The following is a 13,024-nucleotide window of genomic DNA, read 5'->3' as shown; positions in this document are numbered from 1 at the left end:
TACTACTTTGTAAATTCCCAAGTAACGGCACCATTAAAAAATCCAGACACTAATACTCTCAGCTCTGGATGCAAGATTTACAAAGGAGGAATATTCATCACCGTAGAAGTCTGCAGATAAACCTGAACGGAGAAGAATCAATTGTGAATTTCACTCTAGGCTGCAGAATTCTCATTGCTCTGAGTTATTGATTATGGTACGTGTCCACTGACCTCTGTTCATGGTACTATATCATACTGGCAGCTCTTTCCCCTTTTTATTCTAAATGCTCACAGTCTAGTAATCCAAACAAACTAGCAATCCTATTTTGCCTTCAGCGTTTTGTGTTAACTCACACTTGCATGTGTCTGCCTCAAATGGAGGCTTTAAAGAATTTTAATACAGAGACACTGAAAGCAGTACACTCTAGCTGAATGTACAGTAGTTCAGTGAAAGGTGGGAAGGAGCGGATGGTTTAGAAGACTGGTAACTGGACACGCCACCTTCACATCAAGGCCAGGTCTGATTTAACCTCAGAGTGAATGAAATTACCATAACTGGACTGACTTTTTATTTGCTTTCAGGTGCAATTTAAGATGTTGCTGACCTACAGAGCACAGAATGGTTTGAGCCCTGGCTAAGTGAGAGATCCCCTGTTTCCTTATGCACCAGATAAAGTCAATTATGGTGCCTATGGTACTTATAAAAAGAAAAGGAGTACTTGTGGCACCTTAGAGACTAACCAATTTATTTGAGCATAAGCTTTCGTGAGCTACAGCTCACTTCATCGGATGCATACTGTGAAAGTGTAGAAGATTTTTATATACACACAAAGCATGAAAAAATACCTCCTCCCACTCCACTCTCCTGCTAGTAATAGCTTATCTAAAGTGATCACTCTCCTTACAATGTGTATGATAATCAAGTTGGGCCATTTCCAGCACAAATCCAGGTTTTCTCACCCCCCCCACCCACACACAAACCCACTCTCCTGCTGGTAATAGCTTATCTAAAGTGACTACTCTCCTTACAATATGAATTCAGTGGAAACAGGTCAAGCCCTGATATGTTACACACCCTTCAGAGTTAAATCCTTCTCCCATGGAAGTCCTTTCCAAAACTCGCATTGCCTTAAATGAAAACAGAAGATACGGCCTTTGTGATAATGTGGAATTGCTATATATTAATCTATGGCTATTGATGGCAATAATTTTATGACGTGTCCTGATCAGTGAGGTAAAGTTAATGTATAACTATGGTGGGTTATTAGAATTGTCTGTAGGACTGTGCTGACCTAACTTAATGGGAACGGGGTGGGGGGAAAGCAAACAAGAAGACCACAGGGTGGGTCTAGATAAGACTATCTAAGCACACGCCTGAAAGACGACGAGGCAAGCTGTTAGTTTCAAGTATCCTGTCTCTGACAAAGTTGTAAACCTTGTTTTGCCAGATCAAAGGAATAACAAACAGTTAAAATTGTCTTGATTTCTGCAAAGGGGGACACTAACAATTATATTTTAAGGCGGAAAAAACTAACAGTAAAAAAATGGCAAAGGATAAGCAAGAATAGCAAGAATTGACTAGGACTGACTGCAAATGAGAATCAATAGCACAAGCATACACCAAAGGCCATCTTCTGTTTTCATTTAAGGCAATGCGAGTTTTGGAACAGACTTCCATGGGAGAAGGATTTAACTCTGAAGGGTGTGTAACATATCAGGGCTTGACCTGTTTCCACTGAATTCAATGGCAAAATTCCCATCATTTTGAGTTGTTTTCCTAGAGAAATAATACTGTTAATACAAGAAAAGAGATACCAACATCCCAGAAAGATGAAGGCAATAAAAATCTCATGAGACTAAATCAACATAAATGGAAGCAGATTGCCCTAGTGGATAGCACACTGGACTAGGCACCAGGAGACCAGGGCTCTATTCCCAGCTCTGCCACTGACTTGCTGTGTAACCTTTGCTAAGTCACTTCACCTTTCTGTGCCTGTCCCCTCCTACCCTTTGACTTGTCTATTTACACTGTAAGCACTTTGGGGCAGGGACTGTGTCTCACTCTGTGTCTATATAGCACCCATCTCAGAGGATGCATTTAAGACAAATGCTTGCCAGGCATTATTACTTTACTAGTGTCATCTGGAGGTTTAAGATGTGCAAATCATCATTCATGCCAGTGGAGATCGAAATCCATCCTCAGTCTCACAAATTTACTGACAAATTTAAGGCATTTCTTGTATTTAAAGAGAAAGATGAAATCTCCTCCTTTCATAACTTTTCCAGCAGGGTAGTAAAATGCATAGTGACAGATTAAAAACCTGGACATCTTTTCTGTATCCAGACATATAAGATAGTTTTAACGAAGTTTTAGTTTAAACTAGAAGTGAAAACAAAATCACACATGCTCGTACAGTGCCAACCATCTTATCCCTGCATGAACCATGAATTAGACATTAAGTCACGAAATTTCTCTGTGCTACAAAGTTTTACCCACATAAGCTAAGAATAACTCCTTGTTAAAGGATATTAATTACAGAAGGCACAGAGAAAAGGACTCTCCATGCTCCAGGATTATTCTGATTTGTAGCAAATGCATTGGTAGGTAAGTAGAGGATTAGGCTCTTGACCAACATTTCCCCTTTCTGCCCTTTTCTTTGAGTGCTTGATGCAGCTAGGGAGCTACAGACAGAGCTACAGTGACATGACAGCTGGAGTTAAATTAAGCAGAAGTGGGGGTGGTGGGAACAACCCCAAGAGCCAAATTAGAAATTCCACCTCACTCCTCTCTCGAGTTCTTACATTCCAGGCAGCACACACAAGTAAAGACGCCTGTGTAGCAGGGGTTTTAAAACAGGACAGCTTATGATTAATAGACAGAGTTCTCCCCACACTATGGGGAGCTCCTGCTTGGGAACATTGATGTGGATTACATTTTGCAAAGTGGGCCTCCCTTTCCATGTGACAAGTGAAAGCAAGCAAGATGAGCCTGAAAAGAAATCCCCAGAGAACCATCTCCATCCATCTCTGAGCAGTGATCGCTGCAGACAATGCATTGTGGAGCTTGTGTGTGCAGAGGGACTCAGAGACCTAGCCAGCCTGCCTTATTAAAGACAATTGCTACCACGGAGCAGCACCCTGCAGATGCTGCTGTTAGTAGTCAGCCCAACAGCAAATTACATCCCCTTTCGCCACTTAGAAACCAGCCTTGCCACAAACCCACTGAGCATGGAAACGGTATCCTAAATAAACCAGAGACTGACTTCGGTATACACACTTCAGACAAGCAGCTTAGCAACTCATGGGCATTAGCCATCTACACTAAAATCAACTAGCCAAGAACAACTTTTGTTTCCTTACGGCTTTTCTAAAGCAGTTGGGTATGGGGCCGCTCAGATTGCAATAGAATATAGCCCTAAAAACCCAGCCTTAACATTATCCTGATTATGACAGGGGTTTAGACTCATCATTTGGTAAGGATTCCTCCCTCTCGTTTTGCTTCATGTCCCCAATTAACTTTCCCTGGAACGCATCCTAATTGTCATCATCGGTTATCCAGTCTGAGTGCGATTTTGAAGCATAGACAGACAAATGTACCACGGCTCTTTTGATGTATTCAAACTCTGTGCTTCCTATGACTTCAGCAAGATTCATTACAATCTCCTGGGCTGAACTGCTAATGTCTCAGGAGACAATAGGAAAATCCTTGCAGAAATGCAGAGGAGTCTGTTGCCATTCCCAACACATCTACAATTCTATACCCTAAAACTTAACCTCCCACACCCACTTCCCCTCTTTGTGCTCCTCCCCCATTCTTTCTCTGTTTTACCTATTTATACAGTAAGCTCTTTGCAGCAGGAACCTTCTATACCGTGCCTAGCACAATGGAGCCTCAATCTTGGTGCAGGTCTTTACCTGCGACCCTGATGCAAATAATGAATGATTAAAACAGGGAGTGGACTTTGGAAATTTTCACATCCCCCAGAATACACAGCACCATCTGCAATAGAGGGACAGGGCCTTTGTCTACCCTTCCCTCCAGACCCAAAGGGACCTGCACAGGATAACAAGCCATGCCCCCCACCCTCCCTTGAATCTTCCACCTGGAGAACAGCAGCAGCATCCAAGAGGAGTTTGCAGGCAACAGCCAGCAATGGTTATAGAGGAGGGTGCAGGGTGTGAGTTAAGGCCTTCCAGCTCCCTGCATTGGCTGCAGAGGGACCCAACCAGGACACCAAGCCCCAGTATCCCTCCCTCCAGATGAGGAGCAGCAGAAGAGCCTCTGCAGCCTCCTGACAGCATCTTTCATTCAGCTCTGAAACTTGAACATAGAGCATCTTTTCCTTATTTGCTCGATTGCCACTGGTTGTTCCCTCTTCGCCCTGCCCCCTATCTGTGCCCCCTTCAGCTTCCCAGCCTCACTCCCCTTCTACACTGTGTCTTCTATCCCCCTCTCTTTTCCCACACCCCTTCCCACCATCACCCTCCCTCGTGTCAGTCCCAACAAGTGCCACCCCAAAGCAAACAAAAACCAAAGAAACCCTAACGTTAAGTTTGCATAACAAAAATAAACCCATTTTTTAAAAAAAGCAAACCCTGGACAGCTAGATCTAGCATGGCGTGTGCCGGTCACCACCCAGACCTTTGCTCTCTGTGCTTGGAAAACACCGAGCGCATTTTGGGTACAACCTGAACGTCAAGATTTCAGAAGAACCTGCCCGTTCGGGGTAATTGATCTTCAGGCAAATGGCTGTGGAGAGAGGAGGGGACCCAAGCTGATCAGAAACTGTGGGGCTGAGCTAGCACAAACAAATCATTCCAGCCCAGCGAGAAGCGAAGACAAATCTGTTCCCATCCTTCGGCCGGACGGTTGGCTCACAAGGGCTGACCTCATTCACACGCCCGGCAGACGCTTCGGCAAAAAGAGCGATGAGAACATTTGGCAAGCCTGACGTTTTCTTGCTCCTTTCCTGCAGCGCCTGGTATGAACATGCCTTCTTCGGGCATCACACCGAGAAATCCTGCTCCTACCCCTACTCTCCATTTTCCTTCCTCTGGCCAGTTAAATCCCACTTGTGCTGATGAATTTCCCACCTCCTCCTCTGGCCTGCTAAGTGCAAATCCTTGACGGAAGGATACTTTCCCATCTTGTGCTTTTCGTTCTGAATGCTCCTCCCAGATCCCAGCGCTACAGCTACTAGACAGCAGGACCCTCTGTACAAGCACTTCCATGCCATGCAGGTGGATTGCAACATGGTTCACTGCTAGCCAACTGGCATACACAGCATGCTCACCTCCCTTCCCCCTGCTTGCCAAAGACGTGAGAATCCTGACCCGAGGTCACACTTCTCTCCTCTACAGCAACATATTATTCCATCAGCTGAGTCACAATGCTAAACCCTCAGGAAATCAATGCCTACCTAGTTTCTGGTGAATCCACTATGTAAAACTTCAGGCCAACCCAGTACAACAAGGACACAATTTGGCAAAAGTACTTGTGCCATCTCTGTAACTGCGGCAAAGCACTCATTAAAGAAGATGCTTTTCACACTGAGCTGAAGGCCATTTGGAGAAGAATGTTTAATATTGCACCATTCGCTTTTACTATGGATGTCATCTCCCGCTCTTTCCTAACTAGCAGGTGTGCAGGGGAAAACTAAAATTGCAACATAATAATATTGGAACATCTGGTCACCCTAAACCTATGTCTTATTTGTGTGGGTTATGAAAAGATTCTTAGTATTTATTCTATTTCAGTCAATTCTGTGGCAAAAAGTATTACTATATAGGTGTGTAGATAGTAGTCTGTTGATACATTGCAAATTCTACGGTAGGTCAATAAGTTATTTCCCTTCTTTATCTTACATTCCAAAGTTGAAGCTGAAGCTGCAAGTTTCCTGGTATGGACTGTGCCAGATGGGGATTCATTCAGCTCAATGAATATATTCAACAGCTACAGTAAAGCTACAAGGAATTGGAGAAATAAACATATAAAAAGTTGTCTGATTCCTGGCCATCAAGCAGAACAGCTGTGTATCAGGCGCTGGCAGATAAAGGGAAAGGCTCTTCAGGAACCTGCTCATTCTTATTCTGCATGTTTAACAATCCCAGAAAGCCCCCAGAGCCAAGCCTTGCTCATGCAAATATTCTCACTCAAGTCAATGGAGAGATGTGCATGAGAAAGATGGGTGGGATTTCTTCCAGAGGGCATTTACACTGCTAAAGGAGCTCTAACTGGCTATGACCAGCCGTGGTGCCAACCCAGCCGTGTCTACATTTAAAAGGATGCAGCACTGTAGCGCTTCAGTATAGACACTCACTCCAGCAAAGGGCCAGGTTCTCCCATCACTGTAGCTAATCCACCTCCCCGAGAGGCCACAGCAGTCTACACTGGGGGTTCAAGGTTGGCTTAGCTGGGTCTCTCAGGAGCGTGGATTTTTCACACCCCTGAGAGATGTAGATACATCGATGTCACTTTCCAGTGCAGACCCGCCCCCAGTGCAGTGGCTCCTATCCCATGCCCCACTATCAGTATAAGGAGTGTGGCTGGAGGGAAGGGAATGCAACCAAGGCTCCCTTCTGACCAGCAGATCCTTCACTACCATATCAGCTCCTTGGTGGAATTGGCAGTGGATTATTGTTATTACTTATTATTTGTATTATTGTTGTTCCTAGGAGTCCCTGTCATGTATCAGGACCACATTGTGCTAGGCACTGCACAAACAGAACAAAAAAGACAGTTCCTGCCCCAAAGATGAAAGTAAGAGCAGTCATTAGTAAAAAGCAACTTTCTCATCCTCTTCCTCAACTACAGTCTGTACCCTCTGCCTGCTGTGTAGGTTATGGGCCTGGAAACTATTCCATTATTCTCCTCACCTAGTTAGAGCACAGTTGATGAAGAAAGTGATTGTAGTGGACTTGATTTCAACATAAGTCACGATGCAACAGCAGGAAGCAGCCCCACCCAAAAACAACAGCACATATATTGGTTTAATTTTAACAACTAATGTTCTTTGTGAATTCAAAAGGAAAACATGGAAACAAAGGGCACTTCATCAGAAGAGGGCGAATATGTTAATATTCAGCAGGGCTTTCTTCGGAGTGTCAGATAATTCGCTCCCACGGTTACCCCTTACAAAGACATATAGCGACTTTAAAAAAAATTGGCTTTTAACACACCTGCCAAAATTGGGGGTACTTAGTTTCCTCACTGTGCTTTTTGATGGAAAGAACTGCTAACCACCTCTCAGGAAGGCACGGTGCTGGGGGAATGAATGGTTAGCATTAGTGAGGGCAGCATTGTGGCAAACCAGACAAGAGCTACATACAAAGCAAACAAGTTCCCCGTTGCTGCTCACTGGAGAATGGTTCAATTGTACTTAGGTTAGAAAAAGGGGGTCTCCGCTGGGTCTAAAAAACGTGATGGCAAAAGATGCTAAAAATGTCAACCTTAAGGGGTTGAGAGTTTTCAAAATGTTGAACTAGTCAGCAGTCCTCTGAATGCAAAATCCCCCTCTGGCTAACTGACATGTTGGCTAAAATACCAGCTTTTATAGCTCACAATACTTCCAGCGAATTTAAATAACCACTGTTTACAGAAGAGAAGACAGATTCCATGTCTCAGTTCACTTGTTCATACGGCAACACATGGCCAAATATTTTTGTTTATACTTCATTTAACAAGCAGGTCAGGTGTCACTTGGATTCACATGATCTTCTCCCGCTGCATGTTGTCTAGAACCTCTCACTTTCCTGGGTACCATAGGGTTTTATATCCCACGGCACCTCACTTTTTCATATCAAGACTTCATTATTGCTGTGACTCAGTGTTAGCTCTGAGACAAGACAGAGGAGTTACTCTCTTTTTTTGGACCAACTTCTGTTGGTGGAAGGTACAAGCTTTGAGGGTTAGCGTTGCTGGTTCTACAGCGATTCAATGAATCTGAAAGTTTTATTTTTCTCCCCAGTGGGCAAAGCCTCAGGAAAACAACCCACTACACACATACCCTTCCCATACAGACTTGGGAAGCATGGGCTGACTTCGGTGGAGTGATAGAACTGAGATTCTAAAGTCAAGGGGCCAAATCCCCAGCTGGCGTAGATTGTTGAGGCTCCGTTGACAGAAGGGGAGCGCAACAATTTACCTAAGTTGAGAATCTGGCGCAAAAGCTCTTAGTCAAGGAAACTCAGTATAAATGGCAAATTGTTTTGTTAACAGAGTTGACCAATCACTTGACCAACTCCTATTTTCTTTTAATGACTTTACAAGCTTAACAAGTTGAAGCCAATAAGACTGGGATATAGAAAATGAAAGTGCAAATAAATGTCCTTACTTACAGAGAAAGGATGAGAAAAAACAAAAGCAGAGAGCTAATAAACTCATTCACAGATTTAAAATTTAGTGGGGGAGTTTATTAACCGGCACATTCCAATAACTGAGCCACCAACACAAATTGAACAAGTGAGGGAAGAGTTGTATAGTCCCAGGGATTTAACACTTCACTTGTCCTGCAGGAAGGAGCACAGTTCTTTTTAAACAGAAACTCAGTGTTAGTCAATGGTATTCATCCTGCAGGATCAATGGAATTCTACAGCTACAGGAGTTAAACCTCCTAACCAGTCTAAATCACAAACGATCTCTTTTGGGATCAATCCTACAGCCAAATTTTCACTGAAGACTGTAAGTGTTTAGTGTGATAAAAGACAGCACAATCCAGGTACTGGAACTTCTTTTTGATAGCGTTAAAACTAAAGGGAAAAAAGAAAAGAAGTAAAAAGAAAAGGAGGACTTGTGGCACCTTAGAGACTAACCAATTTATCTGAGCATGAGCTTTCATGAGCTACAGCTCACTTCATCGGATGCATCAAGTGAGCTGTAGCTCACGAAAGCTCATGCTCAAATAAATTGGTTAGTCTCTAAGGTGCCACAAGTCCTCCTTTTCTTTTTGTGAATACAGACTAACACGGCTGTTACTCTGAAACCTACCAAAAAGTAGTAATTACAGCTGGATGGAAAAAACAAAACATAAAAACAACATGTACAGCTTCGGAGGCCGCTCTCTCTTATTTCATCACAAATCACCTCTTCATTAACTAGAGCCCAGCATCTCATTTTGTTAAGAATTAAAAAGGACAACTCTGAGGCTTGGGAGGCACTTCAGTATTCTGGCCCTGTCTAGACTAGGTTAAAAGGGATGTTAGAATACATTAGCACATTCTGACATATTTGACAATTCAGTGTAGATAAGACCCCACACTGCTTGTTACTCATGTTAAACTGGTTGAGATTAAAAGTGGGGGAGAGCCTAACCTTTAACTTAATCAGTTTAGCATGTGTTAAAGTCTACACAGCCCTGCTGGCACAGGACTTCTCAAACATGGCCTTGTCCACACACACACACGTCGTACCACTTTAACTATAATGGCATAGCTAAAGTGGTACAACCCCATAGTGCAGATGCAATTATATCAGTACAAAAGTGCGGATACGGGTGATTATTCCTCATATCAGAAGGGGAATAAATTATACCCATGTAAAGCATTTTTATACACATTGTCCACATGAGGGTATAAGTTAAAAAAAAAATCACACAGTTATACGAATACAAACACTGTGCATAGACCAGTTAGGACAAGCTACACCTCCTGTCTTTATACTTTAGGCCTGCTGAAAAGTATCAGCTAATGAGATAAGACTTCCATAGCCTTTATCTAATCATCACACCCCTTTCTCTCAGCATCACAGAGAATTCCCTCAAAATGAATTAATTCTCGAGATCATTTTTTCACCAAAACTAGTAGGAAAGAAACAATTAGATCATGTAAGTGTTTGACTCTCATGGGCAGGTATAGGAGGCCCTAGGCTCGCCTAAGATCAGCTTTGATATGCAGACCAACACTGCATCTCCTGGACAGCCCAAGAAATTATCTTAGATGAATGTCTTTAAGCTTTCTGGCTTTTACACCTGTAATAGAGCTGGACTCACCCAGCGGCGCCTCCCGCTGGCTGTCCTTGGGAATTAGCTCATCTGCCTCTGGAGCGCCCTCTGTCGTCTGGTGATCTGCCTTACCGCCGGCCCCAGTCCCTCCCAGGACCTGGTGCCTCCTCCCACTGGCAGTAAATCCCAACAATCCCTGAGGGTCTCCCCTCCCCGGGGAACCCCCACCCACTACTCCCACCTTGCCTCAGTCTTGGCTACTGCCAGTCATTGTTTAGCCCCACTCCCCGGGGCAGACTACAGTGTATCAGTCACTCATCACAGGCGAGGGGGTTTGCACCTGCTGCCTCTGTCTACCCGTGGACTGCCCCCTTGCAACCCAGTACCTAATAGGCCCTAATCTAGGCCTCACAGCCTGGGGGTTTCCAGGCCGGAGCTCCCCTTCTCCCCTGGCCTTTCCCCCTCAGCCCTGCTCCAAACTAGGTATTCCCTCAGGTCCCTGCAGTCAGGCCCTTCCCTCTCTGAACACAGAGAGAGACTCTGGCTAAGCTTCAGCCTAGCAGCCCCTTTATAGACCCAGCTGCGGCCATTTCCCCAATCAGCCTAGTTTTTCTTGCCCTCAGCCCTGGCTCTCTCCAAGGGCTGGCTTTTAAGCCCCACAGGGCAGGAGCAGGTAACCACCCCGCTACACATCAAATTAAGTAACATAAATCACATACCATTGTGATTGCCCCTCATTCATCTGACCTTCTTTGTTGCAGCCTGGCCCTATTTGATGCAGTATTTTGTAGCTGGGTGTTTTAAATATGAGCTCATGTCTGACAATGAGAAGAAATGGCAATGCATTTGGTAGTTACTAGACAATGGTTGGCCAACCAGTGGCGAACAGGGCAATTAGCCTCTCATCAGCATGAGTCGTTAATGTCTATCAAAGCCACAGAAGAAACCTGATCTCGAAGGAGGGACCCTGTACACTCTCGATTGTTCCAGCCGCCTGTGTTCTATAACGCTGCATTTGTTACCATCACACTGAAGCTGCCTGTTGTTGCAAGGTGCTGTTGCTGTTGTCTTGCCCACAGTGTTATATTTATACTGCTTCTTAACACCCTTCCTCCCCCATCGCTCTGTCCCGGATGCTGTGTGACATGCGAACACCTTCCCACCCACCAAACTGGCAGGGCTGGAATAGAGGGGGGCAAAAGTTATAACACAGTGATTCATTCTCAGGTGGATTTGGTTTTCACAGTTAGCTGCGGTTCAGATGAAGTCTTAGATCGCATGGGGAGGAGAGGCAAAAAGGTGGCCTGCCATTACACCTCTGCATATGGGAGTAGTAGATACTGCAGGTTGTGCCTCAACTTCCTTCATTTGCCCCAGTTTTCCATCCCATCACAATCTGCATCTCTATCCCCCTCTCCCCGCAGCTGTCCACTCCCCCTGCCACACACACTTGTCCTGGCTCAGCTGCTCTGTGGCCACCGGGCAAAGGGCAGAGAAAGGGAAGTGGCTTTAGTGAGGCTTCCCCCAGTGCTCATGCTTGCCATCGGTCCGCTAAGAGTTTGCGCTTTCTCAGAAAGAGGAGGAGGGGGAAAAGAAAAAGCCCATTGTACAGGCGGAGCAGAATCCGCTTTCAGCCTGGACTCTGCTCACACCACAGAGCAAAGAGACGCTGCCCGGGATCATCAAGCCAAGGGAAATATTTCAAACACCGAGCCCCAAAATAACTGAACCTCAAGGACGGACTCAAAGTTCCCTCTCCATGCGCGATAAAGTGCCATTCTCCGCACTGCTGAGATCAAGAGGGCGAGGTCCCTCCAAAGACCCCTGTGCAGATGAGCATAGGGGATGTGGGCAGTATTTTCTTCCCAGGATAGACCAGGATGCTCTCCCTTAAAACCCCATGTGCTGATCTCCGAATACCATGAGGCAGAGGGACCCCGTACTTTGGATTTTCCGCCTGGGCTGGTGTGTGCATTTCAAACACCCCTCTGCCTCCAGGCAGTGAAATCTGCGTGTGCATGGGCGTTTGCACAACGGCCCTTTCCCCATCCCCTGCACGCACACACAGCCAACCCCCCCCAGCTATTACGAGAACGAAAGGCGGGTCTTACCTTTGGACTGCAGCAGGCGACCCCCACGATTCCCTCGCCGCCGCCGCCGCCTTGTGATCGGAGCTCCGCGGAACTTAACAAGGCTCCCGGCCCCTTCCCGCTGCCCGGCTCCGCAGCAGGGGCGGCCGCGGCGCGCAGGCAGCCGCCGGCGAGGAGGCGGCGCTCAGACGCGGCAGCGCGGGGCCCGCGGACCGGCCCCTGGGCAAGCGGCGGCGCGTGTGAACGCTCCGCGGCTCCAGCGCCGGGTTTTATCCTCCTTCCCCGGGGGTGGGGGCGCCGCCGCTGCAGGGGAGGGAGAGACCCAGCGGGGCTTGGAAGGGAGGAGAGAGGAATCACATGGCGGTCGGAGCGTGCACTTGCGGGGGGAGTCCCTGACCCCCACTGGTCATTCCCCCTCCCCACACACACTCTCCTCCTCCGGGGCTTCCCTCTGCTGGGGCCAGCCTCAGACAACGCACCCAGGTCAACTGGCTGCAGAAAAGTCGCCGAGGAGACATTTAGGGAGGGGGAGGCTACGTGAAGCCAGACAGGTGGCTGGTGAGCTGGGTGCTTGGTCTGGCCCTTCCCTCTGCTCCCCTGAACCCACAGCGCGGAGCAGGGGACCCAGATGGGCACCTTATCCCTTCTACGGCTCCCAAGGGAGTTAGGGGCCAAACTCCTGTGGGCTCCTTGGAAATCCCAGTCTGTACACGCGAGCTCCGTCCAGCCCGAAAGACTTTCCCACCTGTTCACACAGGGACCACTTCTTGCATCACAGATGCAGCCACTTCTGGGGCAGAACCCTGCAGCTGTTGAACCGCCCATGAACACTCTGCAGCAGTTGGTGGCAGGTGTTTGTTTAGGGCAGCAAGAGATTCTCCCTTTGTAACCTAGGTGAGTGTTTTTTTCCCCCTCCCTGCAAGTTTCAGAGCTGTTCGAGATATTTTGTAGAAGGCCAGATCTACACTTAAAAATTAGATCAATCGAGCTGCATCACTCCGGACTGTGAAGAAGT

At 46.5% G+C, this 13,024-nt stretch overlaps 1 protein-coding gene across 4 annotated transcripts in view; it reads right to left on the bottom strand.

The window, feature by feature from the left end:
* CACNG5 (calcium voltage-gated channel auxiliary subunit gamma 5) overlaps positions 1-12,206 on the bottom strand; it is a 29,006-nt gene extending 16,800 nt beyond the window's left edge. For 2 of the 4 annotated variants that reach the window (XM_084647668.1, XM_084647667.1), the window contains exon 1: positions 12,031-12,206. Coding sequence is in view for 1 of the 4 variants with exons in the window: in XM_084647666.1 (XP_084503792.1) it covers positions 10,639-10,661 (23 nt within the window). In the remaining 3 variants the exon portion in view is untranslated. Of the gene's footprint in view, positions 1-5,846; positions 5,867-10,638; positions 10,702-12,030 lie in introns of those variants that run through there. The other 2 variants (XM_084647666.1, XM_084647669.1) reach the window with 2 other exon arrangements.
* Between the last annotated feature and the right edge of the window lie 818 nt (positions 12,207-13,024).

Source organism: Lepidochelys olivacea (assembly GCF_965140295.1).
Source record: "Lepidochelys olivacea isolate rLepOli2 genome assembly, chromosome: 14".
NCBI lineage: Eukaryota > Metazoa > Chordata > Testudines > Cheloniidae > Lepidochelys > Lepidochelys olivacea.
Note: the sequence above shows the minus strand (reverse complement) of the source record. Positions and strands in the feature narration are given on the sequence as shown.